The following is a 25,848-nucleotide window of genomic DNA, read 5'->3' on the forward strand; positions in this document are numbered from 1 at the left end:
TAAAAGTCTGCTTGTTTTTTAAAAAGATTTTAGTTATGTTTCTATTTTAGAGAGAGAGCGCGTGTATAAGTGTGTATAAGCAAGTGGTGGGGCTGGGGGGAAGACTAGAGGGAGTGGTAGAGGGAGGGGGAAAGGACCTTAAGCTGAGTATGAAGCCTCACAGGGTGCTTGAACTTAAGACCCTAAGATCATGATCTGAGTCAAAACCAAAAGTCCTACACTTAACTGAGCCACCGAGATACCCCCAAAGTCTGCATGTTTTTAAAGGCTTTTGACTATCTTGTCAAATTGCCCTGCATAAATTTACTAAGTTTTACTGCCTAAACACTGGGCATTATCATTTAAAATAACTATAAATGAAAGACAAGGTTTAACCAGTTACAATAGAAATGTCTCATAAACTGCAAACCACTGATGAAAGAAATTGAAGATGACACAAAGAAATGGAAAAATATTCCATGTTCATGGATTGGAAGAACAAATGTTGTTAAAATGTCTCTGTTGCCCAAAGCAGTCTACACATTTAATGCAATCCCTATCAAAATACCACCAGCACTTTTCACAGAGCTGGAACAAACAACCCTAAAATTTATATGAAACCAGAAAAGACCCTGAATAGCCAAAGTAATGTTGAAAAAGAAAACCAAAGCTGAAGGTGTCACAATTCTTGACTTCAAGCTGTATTACCAAATTGTAATTGTTAAGACAGTATGGTACTGGCACAAAAACAGACACACAGATCAATGGAGTAAAATAGAAAACCCAGAAACAAACCCCTAAATATATGGCCAACTAATCTTCGACAAACAGGAAAGAATATCCAATGGGGGGGAAAAACAGTCTCTTCAACAAACGGTGTTGGGAAACCTGGACAGCAACATGCAAAAGAATAAAACTTGACCGCCTTTTTTTTTTTAAAGATTATTTATTTATTTATTTATTTATTTGACACACAGAGAGAGACCACAAGTAGGCAGAGAGGCAGACAGAGAGAGGGGGAAGCAGGCCCCCTGCTGAGCAGAGAGCCTTATGTGGGGCTCGATCCCAGGACCTGAGATCATGACCTGAGCCGAAGGCAGAGGCTTAACCCACTGAGCCACCCAGGTGCCCCAGACCACTTTCTTACATCATGCACAAAAATAAGTTCAAAATGGTTGAAAGACCTAAATGCGAGATAGGAAACCATCAAAGTCCTAGAGGAGAACACAAGCAGGAACCTCTTTGACATCAGCCATAGCAATATCTTACTAGATATGTCTCCTGAGGCAAGGGAAACAAAAGCAAAAATAAACTATTGGGACTTCATCAAAATAACAAGCTTCTACACAGCAAAGGAAACAAGAAAACTAAAAGGCAACCTATAGAATGGGAGAAGTTATTTGCAAATGACACATCTGATAAAGGATTAGTATCCTAAATACATAAAAAACTTATACAACTCAGCACCCAAAATATAAATAATCCAGTTTAAAAATGGACAGAAGACATGAATAGACATCTTCCCTAAGAAGACATACAGATGGCTAAAAGACGCACGAAAAGATGCTCAACATCACTCATCATCAGGGGAATACAAATCAAAACTACAATGAGATATCACCTAACAGCAGTTAGAATGGCTAAAATTAACAACACAGAAAACAGCAGGTGTTGGCAAGGATGCAGAGAAAGGGGAAACCCTCTGACACTGTTGGTGGGAATGCAAACTGGCGCAGCTACTCTGGAAAACAGTGTGGGGAGGTTCCTCAAAAATTGAAAATAGAACTGCCCTAGGATCCAGCAACTGCACTACTAGGTATTTACCCAAAGGATTAAAAAAAAAATACTGATTCGAAGGGATACATACACCCTAATGTTTATTTATAGCAAGTTTAATAATAGCCAAATTATGTTTTGAAAAAACCCCAATATCCATCAACTGATGAATGGATAAAGAAGATGTGGGGTGTGTGTGTGTGTGTGTGGTGTGTGTGTATACAGTGAAATGTTTCTCAGCCATAACAAAGAAGGAAATCTTGTCTTTTGCAGCGATGTGGTTGGAACTAGAAACTATTATGCTAAGCAAAGTAAGTCAGTCAGAGAAAGACAAATACCAAATGATTTCACTCATATGTGGAATTTAAGAAACAAAACAGATGAACATGGAGGCGAAAAAGAGAGGCAAACCACGAAACAGAACTACAAAGAATAAACTGAGCAGTACTCAGGGGGTTGGGTGGGGAGATGGGTTAAATTGGTGTCAGGTATCAAGGAGGACACTTGTGATGAGCACTGGGTGTTGTATGTAAGTGATGTATCCCTAAATTCTACTCCTGAAGCTGTATTACACTGTATATTATTACACTGTGTGTTAACTAACTAGAATTTAAATAAAAATTTGGAGAAAGAAAAAAAGAAATGTCTCATAACTCAGTGGGGGTGCAGGTAGTAATGGTTGGTGAACATATTTAAATGAGTTAAATTCTCCTTTATCCTAGTAAAAAGCCAAGAGGTCTAAAATTCATAAATCCAGAAATAGGGTCATATGTGTATTTTCCGAGTGGGCGGCACTCTTATGCAGCAGTCATAAGAGTTGGGAATGTTTGCCCATTTTAGGAAGGTCTGAGCGGTATGGGATGGGATGGGATGGAATGGGGAACTGGATATGGCTTTTGTATTTATTTGTATTTATAGTAATAGATATTTTTAAAAACATGTGGTGTATTTTGATTTTGTAAATGATATATGACTGTTGGTTTAACTTGAATTTACATTTATTATCAGGACTCCTATAATTGTAAAAATCTAACACCAAGTAAAACTGTGACTCTCACGGGAGGAGACTACAACTTCCAGGATTCCGTGGGTTGAAACGGTGGGGTGTTTTCGGAGACAAACTACAATTCCCAGAATCCCGCTAGCTAAGGGGGTGGTTCTGGCCTGGGGTTGGGGCCGCTGAGTCCGCAAGCGTGCGCTCTTGCAAAGGCTGCCGTGCCGGGCTCGCCAGTCGAGCAGGCGCACGGCGGGCACCCGCGAGCCCTGCGGCCGCGGACGGGACGGCGCCTCGAGACCTGCCCTCCATGCCTGGGCCTCCCGGTCTTGTAGCGGGAACAGGGGGAGGCGGCGGCAGCTGTTTGGGCCAAAGCCGGGTCCGCCGACGGCCCACCTGGACGCTTGAGCCCAGCGGAGCCCGGCCTGCGGGCTGCAGGTGAGACGCGCGCTGGGGTTAAACGGGGCTCCGCTACACCCCTGGGCTTGGAGTTGAGGGATCGGCCCCGGACCTCCCGCGGGAGGATCAGCGGGAGCGCCGGGCCCTGAGGTAAAGAGGAGCCCAGGGAAGTTTGCAGAACCAAGAAGTGACGGGTGATGCGGACTGACAGAGGCGCGGGATGGGGGCGGGGGTGAGGATAGGTGGACCCTTGGGGTCCCGCTGCCTCGGGGTCCGGGCAACGGCGCGCTCGTTGAATCCCTTAGCTCTTGGCTGGCACTAGCAGCAGGTCCTCACGCCCTTCAGCTTGGGCATGGAATAGCACGATTGGCTGGGAGCCAGCGACGTGCGCGGACGGGCTTGGGCCCCTGGAGATCCCTTGGAAGGCAGTACCTGGGCAGGCCTGTGGCTGATCCCTGGGCTCTTTGGGGTGATAAGCGCCCGGTGATAAGAGCCTGCCACGACTTGCTTGACAGTGCCAGGGTAGCCTTTGGAGGGACCCACTTGGACTTCTGACCCGTTGCATGTGGGTAGACCCCATCTCCTGGTCACTGATGAGAATCCTCTGCTAAGATCTAGCGTCCTCAGGCCAGAGCCCTGCACCTGGTGGTGGGCGGCTAGGGTCTGCTTACTTACTCTCAGAGACTACTCTTGGGGGAAGCAAGGCCCAGCACAGGAAAGGTTATGCAGTGAGCTTAATAGGACTTAGTGGCTAAGAACACAGACATTTGGTTTATTCACCAAATGTTTACTGTTACATGTGCTGGGCATTCAAATCCTGGCTCTCATTTATTAGCTTGAGCTAATAAGTGCCCTTGAGCAAGTTACTTATCCTTTCTGAGCCTCTGTTTCTTCCTCTGCAAAATTGGAATGAAAGTACCTTCATGACAGGCTTGCTGTGAAGATTACATGAGATAATGCTGTGTAAGTCCTCAGTCCAGTGTTGGTACACAGTGGATGTGCAACCACAACCAACTTGTGGTTGCTGAGATAGCAAATGTTAGAGGTGAGGCTGGAACCCAGGTCCGTCTTTGTACTGGAACTAGCTGCTCTCTCTGCCTCTCGTGGATCTTGGAGATCTTCCAGTTCATCCTTTTCACATTACAGAGGAAGCATCTGAGTCCCAGTTAGTGCTAGAGCCAGAAAAGAACACGGGTCCCGTTTTCCCCAGGGATGGCCAGGCTTGGGCCCCAGGAGGGCAAGGAGAAGCAGAGAGTGGAGATCTTCAGCAAAGAGGGGGATGGGTGCTGGTGACAGAGTTCCCCCAGACCACCCTGTGGCACGTGAGCATTCTGGTGGCCTGGAAGTGTCAGTGACAGAGCAGCTGCAGCAGTGTTCAGACTTTCCTTCTGGTTGGGAGTTCTTGCTCTGAGCCAGGCTTTAGAAAATATTGAGCAACAAACAAAGGCTTCTAGTGCATATGGAGCTAATTGGAAAATTAAATTACCAAATGTTCCATTCCCCAAAGGTCTGCGGCACTCTTAGTTTGGTCGTCAGTGGATACTCTCCCCCAGGACCTGCCTAACACCTGATAGGCTTTTTTTTTTTTTTTTTAAGATTTTATTTATTTATTTGACAGAGAGAGATCACAAGAAGGCAGAGAGGCAGGCAGAGAGAGAGGGGGAAGCAGGCTCCCTGCTGAGCAGAAAGCCCGATGCAGGGCTTGATCCCAGGACCCTGAGCTGAAGGCAGAGGCTTAACCCACTGAGCCACCCAGGTGCCCCTGATAGGTGTTTTTAAATTGGGTAAAATAATGAATATGAAAGGCATAGCCCACAAATGTCAGCATAGGCTTTGGAGTGAGACTTGGGTTCGAATCCCAGCCCCACCACTTCATAGGTGTGTGGCATTGGGCGATTCACTTAACAACTATGCCCGTACTTCCTCAAATGTGGGATGAAATCGATAGCACTTATTTTAGATTTGTAGGAGGGAATAAATGAGGTTGTTCATCTAAAGCACTTAGCGCTGTTTCTGGCATAGAGTAAGAGCCACTAAATGGGCGGTAGAGCGTTATTATGATAATAATAATACTATAAATACTATAGGCATTGTTTTGCCTATAAAGTAGGTATAATTGTGTTGGTTTTTCACACCAGAAAAAGGAGACTTGCAAGGATTAAGAATTATTCTTAGCCCAGGCAGACACAGAAGGACAAATAATACATGCTATCACTTATTGATAGTTGGATCTAAAATAGCCAGACTCATAGAAGCAGAGAATAGAATGGTGGTTGCCAGGGACTGGGATGAGGGGGAACAGAGAGGCATTAGTCAAGGCTATAAAGTTTCAGGTATACAAGATGACCAAGTCCCAGAGACCTACTGTACAGCTTAGTGCCTGTGGTTAACATGACTGTACTATTATACTCTAAAATTTGCTAAGATGGTAGGTCTTATGTTAAATATTTTTATCACAAAAAAATAATAAGAGGGTGGGAGGAAACTTTTGGAGGTGATGGACAGGTTTATGGCATAGATTATTGCGATGGTGTCACAGGTGTATATCTGCTTCTGAACATCAAGTTTTACACGTTAATTATGTACAACTTTTTGTCTGTCAAAAAGAAGAAGAGGAAGAAGAAGAAAAAGAAGAAGAAGAAGAAGAATTATTATTGGTCTAGGATCATGCAGCTGCTAAGTGATGGGACAGGAGCTCACTTCTGGCCTTTCAGCTGGAGAACCAGTGCCATTTACTTCTCTGCAGCCTGTGGTCCTCCCAGTTCTTGAGGCCTGGCTGTGACCGGAGGGGTGGGGGCCCGGGCCGGGCAGCCAGAGGGCAGCCTCCAGCATCACAGCAGGGGGTTCTTCAAGGTGGGGACCCTACAGTCTGGCTGCTTGTGCTTCCTCTCCATGCCTGAGGTTGGATGAGACTGGAGGCCCCATCCACTGAGTGAGCCTGGGGGATGAGGTGTTAAGAAGAAGTGCGGCCCTGTGGCCCCTGGACAACAGGGCTGGCGAAGGGCGCCAACTGGGTGAGACCTGGAGAGCTTGATTCTGAGAAGAAATGATCTTGTTTAAGGGCCAGGAAGAGTTCTTCCCTGGGCCTGATCTCTGCCTTTGCGAGGAGGGCCACTCACGAGCCATGGGTGTGAGGACAAGGAGCTCTGGACTGAGAGCACCTGCTGTTTTAATCTTGGCTGCCTTTGAGTGCTCAGCTGCCCTGGCCGCTGCCTCTCTCAACCTCTTTTATAAAGTAAAGAGATGGAGCAGATCATTTCTAAGGGCTCTTTTAGCTCTAAAAATAGAAGGTTTTGTCACTTTAAATTGGTGGATTAACCCTCTCAGCGCGGCACCGGGGCAGGTGGGATAATGATCATCCCCCTGTGTTACCCAGACTTTCCTTGGGGCAAGAGAATGGCCACAGCTCCCTTGAGCTGCCTGCCAGCACAGGTGTCTCTGCCTGGCCCAGTGGGGAGGAATTACACAAGGAAGCAGTGGGTTGCTAAGTTACAGTGGTGGGCCTGTGGGTCTGCGTTTCCGAAGTCATCCACACCTGCTCTGCCCTTGAGTGACAAAAACTCATTGCCTTGCTTCTCTGCCTTGCTTCTCTATCACTGACTCTACCGCCAAATCTGAAGCACGGTGAATAAGACCCCTGGTAGTTAGACATAGGTTTGTATCCTGGGGCCCCTGCTTGAGCTGTAAGACCTGGAGCAAGCATCTTAATCTCACTAAACTTTGGTTTTTTTCGTATTAAAAGAAAACAAAGCTAATTCTAGTACCTACATTGGAGGGCTTTTGTGAGCCTTAACGGAAAAGGGGCAGGAAAGGGGCTTAGGATGGTTTCTGGTACACAGTAGGTACTCAATAAAGGAAGCTGGTGGTAGCATTAACTGCCACCCCCTGCCCAGATGCCAACACCCTCTTTTCCTGAGCCAGCCAGGACAGTGATGGATCCTTCCATTTTTGTCTGGCTTCCCATGTCCTCACTGCTGCCTGTTCAGGGCCCAACCTCTGTCAGAGAATCAGACCTTTCACTGCCATTGGTAGCCTACCATCAGTACAATCTTAATGCTAAGAGTTGTCTCTTTTCTCCATTTTGAAAGCATAACAGAGGGCCCCTTCCAGGCTGGACACTGGGTACTCAGCCATGAGCCAAACGTCAGGGAGAGGCTGGAGCCTTTGGTCTGCTGAATTGCCTCTATTACCATTATTATTGCAATTATGAGGAAGGCCTGTGTCGGGTCATTTTCAAAGGAAAGGGAAAAAAGAAATAAACAAGAGATTTTTTTAAAAAGGCCCTTTAGAAACTGAGGCAGATAGAAGGATGCTGCCAATTTGCCCCTGAAAACTGCTTCACTCAGCTCCTGGAGCAGCCAAATATTATTAGAACCCCATGGCCTTAGTGCTCCCTCCTTTCTAGGACCCACCCCTTCATTCCAAGAAGTGCTGGACGCAGGTGTCCATGGTGCTGCCACACCTGCAGGCACAGAGCTGGGCAGCTGGATGAGAGGCTGCCAGCCACGGTGGCTCATCTTCTGTGGCTGGTCACCCAGCACTGGGTGCAGGGTCCACTTTTGGGGGGCTCTGGCCAGCTCCAGACCTAGGCCCCGAAAAGCCATGCATTAGAGCCTTGGGGTCTAAGAAGGCATAAATGCTCCGGGAGTTCTAGGCCTAGGGCAGGAGGCACAAACTCCCACACTCACTGGAGCCAAGAGTGCATGGGGTGAGCGAAGTGGGGCACTGGCCCTGGGACTGGGAGGCCAGACGCCCAGATGAAAGCTCAAGCTGAGGAAGTCCTGGCAGGAAAGAGGCCTGGTGCTACCTCCTCGTCTCCGCCAGCTCCGGTTGCCATACCAACATGCCGCCGCTGGGGTGACAAGCAGCAGACATTTGTGTCTCCTGGGTCTGGAGGACGGAAATCCGAGCTCCAGGTGCTGGCAGGTGTGGATTCTCCTGAGGCCCCTCGTCTTGGTTTGCAGATGGCTGCCTTCTCACTGTGCTTTGTCACGCTTTTTGTGGCTGAGTCACTACGTGCTCTGTACCCCACACCAGCTGGGTCCTAAAATCTGGTGCCCAGCGTAGAGAAGGCAGAGAACAATAAAGGTGGTGCTAATTGCATCCGCTGAGTTTCTGTGCCCTGGCAGGCCGAGGAGATGAGGGCCAGATGGTGCCTGGGCTGTTGGCATAGGCAGTGTTGACATGCTCGGTGTTCACATCCTGACTTCACTTCGTACAGCCTGAGGCCCTTGGGACGCATGTACTTGGCTCCACCTGGTCTCTGTGTCCTGATGTGCAGGTGGGGAATACGTGACAGTGCTAGGCTAACCCCTTAGGGTTGGCTTGAGGATGAAATGAGGAGATGTGCAACGGTTTCTAGTACACTGCCAACATAACAGTCTTGAAGGTGGCCATGGCTGAAGTGGTTAATTTCATGCTGGGGACTGGCTGCTTGGAGGCTCTCTTCCCAGGGGAAGGGAGGCAAGTCATTAGGAAGACTGAGCGAACCTGGGAGGGATGGTGAGTGTACCTCAAAGCCATTGGGGGAGGTTCAGTCCCTTTAGGAATGATTTGGGGCTGTATGGCTGGCCTGGTACCTGTGTGTCATTCATTGTTAATTTGAGGAACCCTGATGAAATGTGATTCTGACAGCTGATGTGTTTTGAGGCCTATTCAGGTACTTTCCATGTATTACCCCATTCTCACAGCACCCTATGGAGGTTATTATTCCCATTTCACAGATAAGGGCATTGAGGCTTAGGTGTTAAAACGGCTTCATACCTAGGGTCTGAAGGAAGGTGAGTGTGAGCCGGGTGGCCCGGGAAGAATTCTTGGCCACAACCATCAGGGAAGAGGGTTGAAATCTCTGTGGCCATCTTGTGTGCCCCGATGCCTGCACTTAGCCCAGATCGGGTGCGCTGACATGGGTGGGAGATCAGCCAGGCCTTTCTGGCTTCCTAAGCAGATCCTCCTGTTACCCACCTGACAGTGCTCTTCCTCTCGGGAGCCCTTTGGGCAAGACCAGTGGAGGCAGGGATTTTTAGGTAAGGCTAGGTGACTGTGCATTGGGATGGCGCAGGGAGTGATCAGATGAGGAGTTGGGTCGGCCGGAACCAGGAAGGCCTGTGTTGTGCGCACAGTGCATCCCAGGCTTCCCCGACGTTCCTGGGCTCGGAGGAGAGTATCCTGCGGTGACGTCCCTCCCCGGCCCCGGCAAGAAAGCACACATGCCCTTCTGCCGCAGCAGCTGTGGCCCATCAGGTTTGAACAACAGTCTCTTGATCCCCCTCGGCCACAGTGGGGGCCTTGAGGACATTTTTTTTTCATGTTTGTGTCTTTTGCACATACTTTAATTTGGGCTGATGCAAAGCCTCACTCCCCCATTCTCTTCATGTCCTCTTAAGACTTGGGACTGAGGTTCATGAGTAAATATACATACGACTGACGGAGATGCATACAGATCATCTCTCCCCCCGCGGTACCTGGTACCTTTGCTCAGGCGGAGTCAGCGGGAAGCAAAGGAGGGCCGGGCGCCTGTGTGGGGGCGGGGCTAGGGGGCGGGGCTACGGGGCGGGCGAGGTGGGGGGGCGGTGGCAACCCTCTTGCTTGGTCAGTGACTCTGCCCTATTGGTTGTTAACTAAGTTCCACGTCATGCCTGTCCACGTCTAAGCAAAGCCTGTTTTGTTTTGTTTTAAGATTTTTATTTAATTAATTGACACAGAGAGAGAGATCACAAGTAGGCAAAGAGGCAGGCAGAGAGAGAGGGAAGCAGGCTCCCTGATGCAGGGCTCCATCCCAGGACCCTGAGATCACCACCCGAGCCAAAGGCCGAGGCTTTAACCCACTGAGCCACCCAGGCGCCCCACAAAGTCTAAGAACCTCCGCCACGAATGACTCCAGGGCACAGCTTTCCACCGCGGGCCAGGGATCCAGGCCTCAGCGGATGTTTCCGGGAGGAGTTTCCTTTGGGGATCTCTTCAGAGCTTGCGTCTGCCAGAAGATGGGAGCTCGGGGCCAGTGCCCTGTCCCTGTGTTGCCCCAGAGCCTTGTTCTGTGTGAACATGTGCAGCCTTTCCTGCCTTCTCTTCCTGCTCCTTACTCTTCCTGGGGGGCCCACTGCACCCGACCAGGCTTCGGCTGGGGCAGAGTGATTGACAGGTAATTTGAGACAAGGGTGGTCTGGTTCATAATACCCTCCTTGGGCCTCCGTGCCAGGGAGCAGGCCTGCTGGAAACAGCGCGATTCAGTCTGTTGGTGCAGAACCTTTAGAGTCCAACAGGGACTGCCTTGTCTGTGTAACTAGTTTGTTTCCAAAGAACACAGGTTAACAATCAGGCTTCGGCCACACAAGTGGAAAAGGTGCCACCGAGGTCATTTCTGTTGAGGAGTAGAATCAAGGTTTGGGTTGGCCTTTGGTTTGTTTCCTTCCCCCTCCCCCCAACCCCACCCCAGCCAGGATGGCTCTTCATCTGCCTCGGGGTAGGGACTTTGCTGGAGGAGGCAGCAGAGATGCTGCCCTTCCTTTTCCAGCAGCCTTGTGCCTTGTGTGGAAAAATTGTATCCTCTCAGACGGCAGACAGGACTTAGGAGAATCTGGGGCACTACAACGACCCGGCTCTCCACGACCCGGCTCTTCTTCTAGGAAGATAAGTTTAAAGAAAAGTTGGCTTGAGTTGGGGTGCCCATTTGCATGGGCAGTGGATTTTTCTTCTGCATGGTCTTTATTATATGTCTGGAGGTCAGAGCGGGCTTATATTTGATAGTTGGCAGTCATCTGGGGATCCGTTGCAAGTGCCGGTAGGGTGTTGGAACAGGAGACATACCACAGGGCATCCAGCTGGGGATCCCGGGGTGATGGAGAAGCTTTGTCATGTCCACTCAGGGCAGGAGTGAGAGGGTTCATGGGCAGTGGTGGTTTTTCCAAGTTTCATTTTCTCTGCTTTCTAAAGGAAAAACAAACACACAAGGCCCGAGGTTGTTGGGTCCTTCAAGTGCATGGAGAGGCACTAAACAGCGGGTCAGACCTCAGGACTGGACACAGCTGTCCTGTCAGCCACACAGGCCACAGTCCTGCAGAAGGCAGCACTTGGCTGAGTGTTTCTTCTAGTCTCCCAGGCCAGGAATGGCGACCTGAGTTCTCCCTCAACACCCCCATCTCCCTACCACTGCCCTGCTGTCACCAAGACTGGTGGCCTCTCCAGGAGCACTGAAAATTGACCTGGAGAAAGGGGACATCATGGGATCCATTGTCCAGGAAGCAACGTGGCCCAATTATTCTTCACCATTTTGAACTTCCTCCTAGAGTTTATTATCCAGAAACATTTTGAAACGGTGATGGAAAAGACCGCTTTCATCTTATTCAGTGCTAGCGGTCTGATTAATGAGCTCTTTGCCTCTATCCATATCTTTTGAAAACTCTTCTGAACGTTTTGCCTGATCCTTGAGCTCAGCTCTCTTACATAGCTGCTGCAGTGCAGTTGGGGGTCAGGAGAAGGGGGAGTACGGGAAACAGACTGAAAGGACTTTATAATAACCACTGGTTGCCCAAGTACCTGTTGGCCTTTTCCTGCTGCACTTTGGCTACTTCACGGCAGGGGGAAATGCAAGGTGGTTTTTCACCTGTCTCCACGTGGCAAAATACAGTTATGACTCTGTTAGTTCACTTTCCTCCAGAAGTAAATCCTGAGACAGAGATGCAAGTACAGGAGATTATTAGCACTCCTTCCTAATAGACATGATTAAGGGACTGAAGAACTGAGACCAGGGACGGGGAGGAGAGGGCATGCATCAGGCCAGTGCCCACTCCGGGAAGTCACCTCATCTGTTAGGGAGCTCTGGAGCCAGTGTAGAACATTCCTCAGAACTCTCCAACCTGGACAGCATGGGAATGGGGTATTCATTCATTAATTCATTCATTCACTCATTCACTCACACACTTACATTTCAATACCAGGAGAGTTAACATGCAGTGTTGTAAGTGATTCAGCTGTTCCGTGGGAGGGGTAACTGTTCCCACCAGATGTTGGTTCAGGCTGCCTGGCTTGTACATGGTAAAGTTAGAAACCCAGGTGGTCCCTCCTCTGGGCCCCATGCTCCAACCACCACATGATTTCTAGAGAAATGCTCTGTCCATCCCCAGAAAAATTCCCTTCCCATTTTCCCCCTTGGAAGGCAACTTGAGAGCCTCAAGGGCCCTGTGAGCCAGTCTGTATCTGTCCTGCTTTCTGTCTGCATTCTTCTGGCTGTCCTGGGGAGGGGTTGGTCACTTAGCATCTAACTAGAAACAGTGCCCCCAACTCCCCAGGCTCAGGCTCAAAGGCTGGCCTCTGCCTGGTTGCCTAGTTGCCCCACAGTGCCCCAGCCCCATGTTTCTTGGTTTCTGTAAGCTTGGCTCCAGCTCCCCCCGACCCCAGCTCTACTCCGAGCTTGCCTGGGATTGGCTACTGCACACACAGTCCCCCAGGTCCAGAGGAGAGGCCTGGCCCCTTCCTGTTGTGGCCCCACACCACACCCTCACCTGCCTGCGGCCAAGCTCACATTCCAGCACAGGGAGGCCTAGGAGAGGGGCAGGTGGCAGAATGCTCACCAGACAGGTGCCCACTCAGGTCAGAGGTTGGTCTTTCCTCTCCCTTTTCCTCATTTCCCTGCAGGTCTTGCTTTTTGATGTCCCCTGGGTGCGGCTGTTGTGGCTTTAGCTGCTGCTGGAAACATTTCCGTCTGTGATGGGAGCAGAACACGCGTCTGCTCAGGCCCTGCTCGTCTGCCTCTCATCTCTCTGGGGACGGCCATTTATCTTATATTGTCTAAATATTCATTTATTACTCAGCCACTCTCTGGAATTCTGCCATTTGTAAATAGGGATTTGTTTCCTTCTTTATCCTTAACTTTTTGACTTTTTATTATGGAAAACGTTAAACAGACACAAGAAAGGATCTTAGAAAGGCCCCCATCACCATTTTTCACAGTGATCTATTTGCTACTATCTTGTTCCATCTGTCTCCATACTTTTTTTGCTGAAGTATCTTTATTTTATTATTTATTTATTTATTTTAAGTAGGTTCCATGCCTGACATAATGTGGGGCTTGAACTCACGACCCTAAGACCAATAGTTGCACGCTCTTCTGACTGCACCAGCCAGGAGCCCCTTTGCTAGAGTATCTTAAGACAAACCATGTATGTGTCATTTTACCTATAACCACTCTTATGTTCTCTTCTTTCTTAAGTTATCTAAATTTTTTAAAGATTTTACATATCTGAGAGAGGGCGAGAGAGAGTACGAGCAGGGTTGAGTAGGGTTGGCAGGGGAGAAGCGGGGGGGAGAGAGGGAGAAGCAGACTCCCTGCTGAGCAGAGAGCTCAACGCAGGGCTCCATCCCAGGACCCCAAAATCAGGTCATGACCTGAGCTGAAATCAAGAGTCAGACACTTAACTGAGCTGCTCAGGCACCCGTTATCTATTTTGTTATGACTTTTTATTTTGAAATAATTTGAGACTTACAAAAAAGTTACCATAAATGCTTCACTCAGCTTCCCCTGAGGTTAAATCTTACATAACCACAGTGCCATGATCAAAAGCGGGAAATTAACACAGCACCACGTCCTAAACCACAGACCTTACTCAGATTCTGCCAGTTATGCACTGACATCCTTTTCTGGGTCCAAATTGCCACATTATGTTCATTGTTGTGTCTCCTTTAGACTCCTTCAGTCTGGGACAGCTTCTCAGTCATTCCTGGTCTTCCGCGACCTTAACTCTTAAAGAGTCCTGGTCAGGTAATTTGTAGAATGTCCTTCTATTTGGGTTTAATGTTTTCTCTACTAACTTATCTACACACTATATTCAGAGCTAGCAGGGGAGCTTTTGGACCTTTTCCCCTTTTGGACATACAGACTGAGGTTGTGTATTACAGGTAAGAAAATCACAGAAGTCAGGTGCCCTTCTTAGGGCACCATATCAAGGGGTACATGGTGCCAGGAAATTGTTCCTGGTGATATTAACATCAGTTACTTGGTTCAGGGGCTGTCTGCCAGGCCTCTGTATCATGAAGTTTTATCCTTTCTTTTTTCTTTCTTTTTTTTTTTTTTGGTACCATAAACTTTCTGTTTTTGCCTTTGTAACAGATATGTATCTCCCAGAGAGATTGTTTGAGAGGATGCAAATATCCTATCTCTCAAACTTCCACCCACTAATTTTAGCATCCAGTAGTGGATCTTGCCTGATACCATTATTACTGTGATGCTTGCCAAATGGTGATTTTCTATTTCCATCATTGCTTCTGCATGTATTAATTGGAGTTCTACTGTAAGAAAGATCTGTTCCTTCTTCCTTATTTATTCATATCAATATTGACTCATGCATGCTTATTTTGTTCTGTGGGTTATAATCCATAACTATTGCTTTTTAATTTCATTACATTGCCCCAAATTTAGCTCCTTCAGGTTAGCTCCTGAGCCTTCTTGATATGTCCTCATCACTTTTTGAGAACTTACATTCTGGTAGTACAAGATGTTCCCAACAACTCTTGTATTTTCCCTGCCTGAGCTGTGGAAACAGTGATTTTTCCACAGAGCCCTGGTTTCTGAGAGGGGCCAATGTTAGAAAGCAAGACCTGCATGCCAGGCATGCTGTCCCTGCTCCCACGCACTCCTGTGGGTCAGAACTAGGAGCTGTATGTATGCGTGTGCACCCGTTCCTTACTCCCCCTGCCCCCACAGCTCTTCCTCCTGCTCACACTCTTCCTGTCATGTCAGCCTGGGTCCTTCCTCAGTTCCCTGGCCCAGATCTGAGCTAAGGTCTCCAGGGTAGCCTCGCCAGCTTCCCAGTGAGACACACTGCCCTTCTGGCCTCTCCTGACCTTGAGGATGAGTGACCTCTCCCTCCCCCCCCACCCCCGGGCTTCTTTCTGTGTCTTTTTGTTTCTTGTCAGAACCCGCCGCTGTGGTCATGTCACGCTCAGGACGCAGGTGTTCCCTTCTGAGCAGTCTTGTATTGTCTGTACCATGGTTGTAGTAAGGATAGTTGGCGCCCGTGGTGGAACCATGGGACACGGTCAGAATTGGTCAGGTATCAGTAATGTACCGTGATTCAACTAATAGTGAAGTAGTTCTTCGCTGGGGCTGGCTGGAGAATTCCATGGGGTGGGGGTGGGGGAACCACATGTTTTTATAAACGTATATGCAGCCATATGATTTTATATATGCAGATATAGATCTAAAATACCAACTTCAGAAGGTAAAGGTTGATGAAATCTTTCAATCTTGGGGGTGGAGCTTGCAGAAAATTTCTTATGAATGAGGCATGCTTGGGGAAGGGGATGTTGGGCTTTACAGGTTGGTATGGAACATGAAAGAGTTTCTCTTTTTTATCAGTGGGCCCTTAGGTTTGAAAAGACAGGGAAACACTGATGTTTAAGCACATTTCTTGGCTGTAGGTTCTGGGCTTGCAAAGGCCTTCCCCTGGAGATTAACAGGGCTGATGGGAACACAGGCAAACCCCTGCCAGGAAGGCAGCCTCCTGCACCCTCTCCTCTCATTCTGGGGCTGGACCAGAAGTTCTCTGCTCTTGTTCTGTGAAGGCCTTGAAGACCTGCGTGAAGGACATGGGGTTCATGGGCTCTCAGGATAGCTGTAACTTTATCCTCTTCCCTGCAGGCCAAGAAGACCCAATGGGACTGGGTGAGTGGGAGTTCTGTTAAAGGACTAGCTTTGAGTTCACAGGAATTTATTTCACATAAGTCATCTGCAGACTTCGGGACTTGACTTGCCATAAGGAATATGCTCCTTGTACCATTTCATGCAGAGCTCCCTCTTTGGGGACCCCCTTCTTCTCTCCCACAGGAGTGGAGAAACACCGAGGCTGGGAGCTTGTCACTGGTTTTTCTACCTCTGTTCTCCCCCATATCCACGCTACTCTGCTCAGAGACCTTCAGTAGCTCCCCTTTGCCTAGAGGGTAGAGTTCAGATTTCTTGACCTAGCATCAAGGCCATTGACATTCGGGCCTTAGCTGATTTTTCCAAGTTTCTCTTCTGCTTTTCCTTGTGTGAACCATCTACCTAACCAGACCAGACTGTGTGGTCTCCTGCATCTTTGGATGCCCCCTCCCCACCACCTCCTTTCTTTCTACCCTGGAGATGACATTTCTGGTTCCTCTGAAAGCTCCAGGGAATGGCCAAACCAGAAGGACTCATTTCTTCCTCAGAGGAAGCCTGCAGGGCTCACCAGAGCCCCACCTACTGCCTATGCTGTGACACTAAGTTTACCTTAGTCCACATTCCCTACCCCATGGAACCCATGTGGAAAGTTGTAGCTCCACTTGGGCCCACAATGAATACGCTTGTTTTCTAATTGCTAATACAAGAGTTTCTCAGAGGGCTTTGTTTACCCAAGTCAGAAGGGTTGTGGGGAAACTGATGCCAAATAGCCCCACTAGGTTAGAGCAGAGCTCAGAAGCAGAAGGCACAGGCCAGACCCCCATGCGTTTGCTTCCTGCACAATAGCCTGTAAAGACATTCTCCTCAGGTTTTCTTGGTTTAGAGAAACAAAAACTGAGCTCGATAATCAGGAAAGCTCACGGCAGGAAGTCCAGGCATGTAGGGCTCCGAGACATCAATGGGGTCCTTTGTCTCTCTCCTCCATCATGCTGTCCTTGGCATCCTGGCTTCACAGTCCAGCTGGTCAGCAGATGGCAGGCGGCAGCCCTGGGATAGCTTCTCCTTTCCTCTCCGGTGGGTGGGAACATGGACTGTGACTCCTCCCCCTTTGCTCTGTTCAGTTCTACTCCGGCAGTTGCCTCCCCTGGGCCAGTAACTGGCTCCAGAAGCATGCTCTCTGCTGATCAGCCCTCTGGTGGTGGGAGGTCGATCTTGGCTTTGTTTGCACCTCGTGGGTATCAAGGAAAGGGCTGGCTCCTGGCCAAACCTGGAATTTTATTAGGCAGGGGAAAGGGGCGGGAAGCCTGTCCCTTCTGTCCCCTCTGTCACTTATTAATACACTTGACTTGGAAACCCAAGGAACAGAGCTGGTGACCCATCTGGCCCAAGGCACCAACAGGTGACAGCATATCTTGTCTTGGTCTCCATCTTTGGGAGGAATCTTCTTAGATTTAAAACGCTTTGCTTCAAATGACTGTAATGAAAAGTGACAGGTCCCGCCTCAGCGGCGGTCAGCCTTTGCTTCAAGTCAGATGAAGGCAGCCAAGTATGTCCAGAAGGTTTTAAATTGCCAGACTTCATCGTGCATCCCTGTGGCCCTTCATTAACCATCTGATGCCCCAATTTTTTTTTTCTTTTCCCCTCTGCTAGACACTCATTAGTTTGAACCTAACCGTGCGCAGTTGCACGCAGTTGCAGAAGTAGTCGGCTCTCAGTATTCATGAGGTTCAACTAACACCTGATTTCTGACCCTCTCCACCACCCTGTGTAGTGGGGGCTGAACGTTCACCTTTGCTGACGGGGAAGCTGCCTTCAGAAAGGCCACACGGTCAAGTCAGGGAGCTGGGGTTTGAACCCGAGTCTTCTGGCCTTTTATCCTTCAACTTTCCTAGACAGCGCACATCCTCTCCCAGGAACTACCGACCACCAGTCATGCAGCGGGCACTCAGAGCCAGGTTGGTCTGGAGTGTGATGTGAGATCTCCTGGTGATTGGGTGTCTCCAGAAGAGCAAACCGGTCGGACAGACTTAAGGGAGTAAGATGGAGTTGGTGCCCTAAGTCCAAGGCGTGCGGACTACCTGTCTCCCCGTTCTGGGGAGAGTTAGCCGAAGGTGTGGCAGCGTTGGCAAGGGGAGGACTCCACAGGAGTTTCCTTGGGCAGAGGAGGCTGCAGGGGATGTTGTGGGCCGGCCCTCCTGAGCAGAGCTGTGCCCAAGGGGCTTCAGAGCAGCTCATCCACATCAGATGTGGCCCAGCCCTAGAGGGAGGTGGAGGGGGGAGAACACGGAGAGGCTGGGCTGCACGAGGAGGGTCTACCTTCATTAGACCCTGAGCTCAGAAGCTGCCCTGCCAGGCCTGCACCTGCCCGGTGGCTCTCCCCAGCTTGTCTTCAGGAGGCAGTGCTCACCAGCTCATTAGGATGCCTCCATTTTTAATCCTGGCTGCGTCACAGACTTGCTGGGTGATTTGGGGCAAATTCTTCACCTCTCTAAAATGAGGACTTGCTTAGTGGTTGTTAACCTAACAGTGGAATTCCTTCCTGCGAGTGAAGAACCCCATTTTTAAATACACTTTTGTGGCACTCGTATGAGTTTCCTAGGGCTGCTGCAACACATTTAACCCTAGATGTGGTGGCTTAAAAGGCCAGAAATTTATTCTTGCACAGTTCTGGAGGCTAAAAATCTAAAATAAAGATATTGACAGGGCCAGGCCCCCTCTGAAAACTCTGGGAGAGAATCCTTTCTTGCGTCTTCTTAGTGTCTGGTGGCTCCTGGTAATCCCAAGCAGTCTTTGGTTTATAGCTACATCATTTGAGTCTCTTGTCTTTGCCCTCATGTGGCCATCTTCTCTGTTCCTCAGTGTCTTTTTCTGCCTCTTACAGGGACACTTTCATTAGATTTAAAGCTTCATTTAGATTACGATCTCGTCTCAAAATCCTTAACTAATTATATGTGTAAAGACCCTATTTCCATATAACATCATATTCTGAGGTTCTGGGTAGACATGAATTTGGGGGGCATGATTCAACCCACCATAGTACCCCTAAATAGAAGAAATTAAAGGCGCTTGGTTTTATTTGGAGGTAAATGGAGGCCCAAGACCCTGGCCTCATGTCCTTGTTGCCTACTGCCAGCCTTGGCAGCCTCCAAGAATCAGGTCTGCAAGCCACTAGGTACCCAAGGTTCCAGGAAGCCCTAGTTCACCATATCCCATGGTGATGAGACTTTGGACTTAGAATTTTGAATTGATGCTGGAATAAGTTAAGACTTTGGGGGCTAGGAGGACTCATGGCCTGGTTCTTTGGTTAAGAGTCTCTTCTTGGTTTTTCTCAAATGTGGCTGTACCCCAGAATCACCTGGGAGCTTGGTAAAAAAGCTGATACCAATGAGACTTTGGGTTCTGGTCAGAATGGAGGGGACACGTGTATCCCTATCCAGGCACCATGCACTAAAACACAGGACTAAAAACACAGGACATTAGGTATAAAACATAAGACTGAAAGGTAGAGAGAAGAATGTGGAACAACACAGTGGTCAGTTTCTTGGGTTTTCTTTTTGCCTCCTGTGTATCCTAGACTGTATGCTAAAGAAACCAACCCAGAAATGTCAGTGAGCATGGACCAGAAAAAGCCCCAGGGAAAGCTCACTGTCACTCATCAAAGGACTGGAAGAGGAGCAGCCTTACAATACCTTTTTGACAATAGTACCCTATTCCTGTGAAACACCAGGGAAAACTGCTTCTCCCCTCCCTTCCAGCTTTAGTAAAGGCTGAATAGACAGACATCCATCCTTGCTTTTCAGTAACCAACCAGGTACCTCCCATCTTTAGCAAAGTACCCCCACCCCCCCCACCATGGGGCTGGATGAGAAGCCTGGACTTTTACCACAACCCAGAGGTAAAAAGATCCCTTGAGGTTTCACCGGAGCCTAGACTTGGACCCCCACCCAGTGGTGGGGGGTGATGAGACACTCCTACTGAGGAGCCTAGATTTCCACCCCTTCTCAGCGGTTATGCCGCATCTCTCACTTTCCCTGCCAGAGTGCTGCTGCTGGAGGCCAAGCAAGGAAGCGTGGATTTCCCCCTACCCAACGATAGAGTCAGCACTCTCCCTTCCCCACCAGCATGGTTCTTGCAAAAACCTGCTGAAATGGAAAACCTAATATAAGCTCCAGGATAAGTCTCAGCAAAGAAAGAGAAGATAGAAGGAACTAAATGGAGATTTGAGAACTGAAGAATGTAGTAACCAAAATTAAAAAAAAAAAAAAAATCACTGGTGGGCCCAGTAGAAGAATGGAGATGACAGAAGAAAGAACCGGTGAACATGAAAACAAACAGGAGAAATTATCCAATTTAAACCGTGAAGAGAAAATAGACTGGGAAAACAAATTGAACAGAACGTTAGACATCTCTAGGACAATACTTTTTTAAAATTTAGCATTCGTGGACCAGGCTTCTGAAAAGTAGACAAAAGAACATTCTTCAGGGCCACGCAAGAGGAAGGACGTACTACGTCCAGGGGAAAGGCGCTTCACGTACAGTAGATTCCTCCTCAGAAACATGGCAGCCGGAGGGAGGCTGCCCAGCCTAAGCGTTTGTGTGCTGAGAGAAAGCACTGTCACACTGAAGTTCTGTCCCAGTGAAAATATCCTGTAGGAAAGAAGGGGAAATCAAGACATTTTCTTCACCTGAAGGAACACTGGGAGAATTTGCTCTCAGCAAATTTCCCTAAAATGATGACCAAAGGAAGTTCACCGGAGAAGTGGTAACAGAAGAAAACCTGGAACATCAGGGACAAAGAAAGAACAGGAAGAGTAAAAATGTGGGTAAATACTATGAACTCTTCTTTCCCTCTTGAGGAGATTACACTTGACAGTTGAAATAAAAATTAGAGCATTGTCTGATGTGGATTTTGATGCATGTAGAGGAAACATTGAAGATAATTATATTATAAGGGAGGAGGGTAAAAGAGCCCAGATGGAGATCAGTCAAGAGGTAGACTGTCACTACCAGTAGACGCTGCTAAGTTGCATATACATTGTATGGTGCCCAAAGAAACCACTAGAACATCTGCACTGAGAAATACACTCAGAAACACTGTACCTAAAAATGGAATTCAGATAATCTGCAAGAAGACAGGGAAACGAAACAGAGGAACAAAAGATGCAGATGCCTAAGCCGTACTCTAGACCTCCTACTGAGTCAGAACCTACAGGATTCCTGCCTGCGAGTATCTGGTTTTAGCAAGGGCCTCTGGGGATTTCAGGAACCAGCCAGGTTTGAGAATCTGTGGTCTAGACGAGTTTTTATTTTTGTTTTTGTTTTAGAGAGAGCGAGTGAGCATGTGTGCAGGGGTAGGGGGACAGCTGGGAGGAGCAGGGGGAGAGGGAGAATCTTCTCCATGCTCAGCTTGGAGCCCAATTCGGGGCTTGACCTCATGACCCCTTATGACCTGAGTTGAAATCAAGAGTCAGATGCTTAACTGACTAAGCCACCCAGGCACCCCTAGACCTTTAAAAAATTTTTTTTTAAATATATTTTTTATTAACATATAATGTATTATTGGCCCCAGGGGTACAGGTATGTGAATGGCCAGATTTACACACTTCACTCAGCATAGCACACACCCTCCCCGATGTTCATAATCCAACCGCCCCCCCCCCCGGCAACCCTCAGTTTGTTTTGTGAGATTAAGAGTCTCTTATGGTTTGTCTCCCTCCCGATCCCATCTTGTTTCATTTATTCCTTTCCTACCCCCCCAAGCCCCCCACGTTGCCTCTCAACTTTCTCATACCAGGGAGATCATATGATAATTTAGACCTTTATTTTTTTTTAACAGCAAATTGCCAACCCTGTTAGGTTGTAAATTCAATTAAGAGGAACATGCCCCCCCACCTTTTTAGAACAAACTTAATATACTGGACTAGAAAAGGAAACACTGGAGTACATTATAGCTGGTCAGAGTAATTCTTCGTGAAATTTTGGGGGAGCAGTATAACATGTGCGTATATATGAATGTGTGCATGCTGAACCATTAGATGAGGGTCACTGGAAGAGATGGTGCCCCCAGGAATGGCCTTCAGCTAGTGCCGGAGAGGAATAGGAAAGCGAATAGCCTGGCCTCTTCAGAATAGTGACCTGCTCATTAATGTGCCTATATTGGCGTCACTCCTCCCTCCCACTCTCCTACAGGGATTTCTTTGGATAATGTCTCAAACTATTTTGGCTCAAATCCTTGTCTCCGATTCTGCTTCTGAGGGAAACTAGTCTAAGCCCCTGTCTCTTTCTGGGCAAGATTGCACTTTGATTTTTGTGATTGCAGGGAGAGAGAAGTTATAAGACTCCAAGAGTCCAAAGCTCGCCCCGAGGGAATAAAGGGGTAGCTCCAGTCCCACTCCAGGGCAGTGCTGGCCAGACACCAGGGGTTCCCGTGGCAGCTCCTATGAGGGCACAGGGTGAGACCTCTCAAATCTGAGCAGTCCTGGGCTTCAGAGCAAGAATGTTAGCTTTCCTGCGAGTGCAGGAAAATGGAGCAAATGCCACCAGCCCAGCCAGGCCTCTCTGCAGGCCTGCGTGTCAATGGTGCCATCCAGATACAGTTCCTTCACTGGACCAGGGATGGGGCAAATATCTACCCATCCTTTCATGGGAATCTAAAAGACAGCAGGCATGATTTCCAAACAGCTTTAAGCAAGAGCAGACGATCCCCCATATCCCCTGGGCATATGTGCCATGGGTCCTAAGAAGGGGACACTGGGCTCTTGATGTACAGCCTGGCCTCTGTGCCCATGTAAGGAAGAGTCCTTACCTCACAGGACCAGGAATGCCAGGCCCCTGGAGGGGACCCTCCCTGTGGCCTCTGGTCACAGATCCTCCATCGGTTAGCTCTTCCTGTAGCAGTGCCTCATACCAAACAGCCACAGGATTTCAGTGACATCCAACAGTGAGCACTCGCCCAGCACAGCTGTTTGCGTGTCGCGGTCACTGGCCAACCAGGGGTCAGCTGGGTTAGACTGGGCTTGGCTGCAGCAGCTCCGCACCGCACTCCTGTCGCTCCTCCTGGAACCAGGAAGTTAGCTGCGCACATTCTCCCCTCAGCAACGTCCTAGGTATGAAGGAGGCCGGGCCAGTCACACAAGCTCTCTTCAAGCCACTGATCATGTTTTCCCTGCTGACATTTCACTGGCCAAAGCAAGTGATGTGGTCAAGTCCCAAGGCAGGGCGCAAGGATGTATACTGTCCCCACGGGAGCGGTGGGAAAGGGAGGGCGAGAATCAGCGGGGACGGTACGGGCACCGCGCCCGGCAGGAGCCCAAGGTGGCTGCAGACGGACAGGTGGACAGATGGGGCCAACAACTTTCTCCTTCCTTGTCTCCCGCAGGCTTGTGCTGGCGCTAGGGGCGCCCGCGGGGATGGGTAGAGCCCGCCAGGCCTGCGGCGCCGCCCGGGGGCTGTGCTGGCGCTAGGGCCCCACAGCGGCATTAGGATGCACCTGTCGGCCGTGTTCAACGCGCTCCTGGTGTCGGTGCTGGCGGCGGTGCTGTGGAAGCACGTGCGGCTGCGCGAGCATGCGGCGGCGCTGGAGGAGGAGCTGGCCGCTGGCCGCCCCGGCCCGGAGCCCGCCCCCGCGCCCAGGATCGACTACCCCAAGGCCCTGCAGCTCCTGGCGGAGGGCGGCACGCAGATGGTGTGCAGCGGCCGCACGCACACCGACCGTGTGTGCCGCTTCAAGTGGCTCTGCTACTCCAACGAGGCCGAGGAGTTCATCTTCTTCCACGGCAACGCCTCGGTCATGCTGCCCAACCTGGGCTCCCGGCGCTTCCAGCCGGCGCTGCTCGACCTGTCCACCGTGGAGGACCACAACACCCAGTACTTCAACTTCGTGGAGCTGCCGGCCGCCGCCCTGCGCTTCATGCCCAAGCCCGTGTTCGTGCCCGACGTGGCCCTCATCGCCAACCGCTTTAACCCCGACAACCTGATGCACGTTTTCCACGACGACCTGCTGCCCCTCTTCTACACCCTGAGGCAGTTCCCGGGGCTGGCGCACGAGGCGCGGCTCTTCTTCATGGAGGGCTGGAGCGAGGGCGCTCACTTTGACCTGTACAGGCTGCTCAGTCCCAAGCAGCCACTCCTGCGGGCGCAGCTGAAGGCGCTGGGCCGGCTGCTGTGCTTCTCCCACGCGTTCGTGGGTCTCTCTAAGATCACCACCTGGTACCAGTACGGCTTCGTCCAGCCCCAGGGCCCCAAGGCTAACATCCTTGTGTCCGGCAATGAGATCCGGCAGTTTGCCCGGTTCATGATGGAAAAGCTGAACGTGAGCCACGCGGGGGCGCCCCTGGGCGAAGAGTACATTTTGGTTTTCAGCCGCACCCAGAACAGACTCATCCTGAATGAGGCCGAGCTGCTGCTGGCGCTGGCCCAGGAGTTCCAGATGAAGACGGTGACGGTGTCCCTGGAGGACCATGCCTTCGCCGACGTCGTGCGGCTGGTCAGCAATGCCTCCATGCTGGTCAGCATGCACGGGGCCCAGCTGGTCACTGCCCTCTTCCTGCCCCGCGGGGCAACCGTGGTGGAGCTCTTCCCCTATGCGGTCAATCCGGACCACTACACCCCCTATAAGACGCTGGCCACGCTGCCCGGCATGGACCTCCAGTACGTAGCCTGGCGGAACACGATGCCCGAGAACACGGTCACGCACCCCGAGCGGCCCTGGGACCAGGGGGGCATCACCCACCTGGACCGGGCTGAGCAGGCCCGTATCCTCCAGAGCCGTGAGGTTCCGCGGCATCTTTGTTGCCGGAACCCTGAGTGGCTCTTCCGCATCTACCAGGACACCAAGGTGGATATCCCGTCCCTCATCCAAACCGTGCGGCGTGTGGTGAAGGGCCGGCCTGGGCCACGGAAGCAGAAGTGGACCGTCGGCCTCTACCCAGGCAAGGTTCGGGAGGCGCGGTGCCAGGCGTCCGTGCAGGGCGCCTCCGAGGCCCGCCTCACCGTCTCCTGGCAGATCCCCTGGAACCTCAAGTACCTGAAGGTGAGGGAGGTGAAGTACGAGGTGTGGCTCCAGGAGCAGGGGGAGAACACTTACGTGCCTTACATCCTAGCCCTGCAGAACCACACCTTCACCGAGAACATCAAGCCCTTCACGACCTACCTGGTGTGGGTCCGCTGCATCTTCAACAAGATCCTCCTAGGACCCTTTGCAGATGTGCTGGTGTGCAACACGTAGCGAGTGTGCTGTGGCCAGGCCGCGGTGGGGGGCGGGGATGGCTCCCCTGGCGCAGTGGGTCCATTGGTGTCCTGCGGTGGCTTCCAGGAATTATTTATTTATCGAGCAGGCCTTCCCCAGGCCTGTGCCTCCGCGTCTTCTTACTGGGTCTAGAGCGTGACGTTCCCAGCACTTTTTGCACTGGTTAGTGGGACCCTCCCAACCCCCTTCTCCTGTCCTGAGCCTCCGTACCCTGGAGAAGGTCCTCAGTGGGAGGAGAAAGAAGGAGAATGAAAATCCTAAGGAGCCTCTGGCTGAGAAATCGTGCTGTACCGTACTGAATCTCTCTGGTTGATATCGAGATGTCTGGAAACTGTGAGTAAATCATGTGGTTGCTTGGGTGGGTGGTTCATCAGCTTCCATCATCATGAAATTCACCTGTAGCACAGTGAAGGTGTGTTTGGAACATTCATTAAATGATTATAAACATCTTGGTCAAGTCTTTTTTTTTTAATTTAATATTTTATTTATTTATTTTTTGAGAGAGAGTGAGAGAGCAAGAGAGAGCATGAGCAGGGAGCCCGATGCTGGACTCAATCCCAGGACCCTGGGATCATGACCTGAGTGGAAGGCAGACGCTTAACCGACTGACCCATCTAGGCACACCTTGGGCAAGTCTTTTTATTGGGTAGTTGGAAGCAGGGCTGGTAGTCGGTGCCCGTGTGCTCTTTCATCTTATCAACCGAGGAGATGTGGCGATGGGCAAGCGGCGAGGACCGCGAAGTGGGGCAGGCTGGTTGCATTGCATCTTGCAACTTGCCAGGTGAATGTCACATTTCCCATCTAAGTAGGGTCCAAGTC

General features: G+C 50.0%; 1 protein-coding gene across 4 annotated transcripts; it reads left to right on the forward strand.

The window, feature by feature from the left end:
* The first annotated feature begins 2,920 nt into the window (after window positions 1–2,920).
* On the forward strand, window positions 2,921–25,478 carry POMGNT2 (protein O-linked mannose N-acetylglucosaminyltransferase 2 (beta 1,4-)). Of its 4 annotated transcripts, XM_047739152.1 has the most exons (4): window positions 2,921–3,187; window positions 13,830–13,904; window positions 19,821–20,601; window positions 23,161–25,478. In XM_047739152.1, exon 4 carries the CDS (start codon window positions 23,266–23,268, stop codon window positions 25,006–25,008), a length of 1,743 nt encoding a protein of 580 aa, XP_047595108.1. In that variant the 5' UTR covers window positions 2,921–3,187; window positions 13,830–13,904; window positions 19,821–20,601; window positions 23,161–23,265; the 3' UTR covers window positions 25,009–25,478. The 4 variants fall into 4 exon arrangements, with proteins under 4 accessions (XP_047595108.1, XP_047595089.1, XP_047595097.1 ...); XM_047739133.1 differs by lacking the exon at window positions 19,821–20,601; XM_047739141.1 differs by lacking the exon at window positions 13,830–13,904.
* The last annotated feature ends 370 nt before the right edge of the window (window positions 25,479–25,848 follow it).

This window comes from Lutra lutra, chromosome 1 (genome assembly GCF_902655055.1).
Source record: "Lutra lutra chromosome 1, mLutLut1.2, whole genome shotgun sequence".
Classification (NCBI taxonomy): Eukaryota; Metazoa; Chordata; class Mammalia; order Carnivora; family Mustelidae; genus Lutra; species Lutra lutra.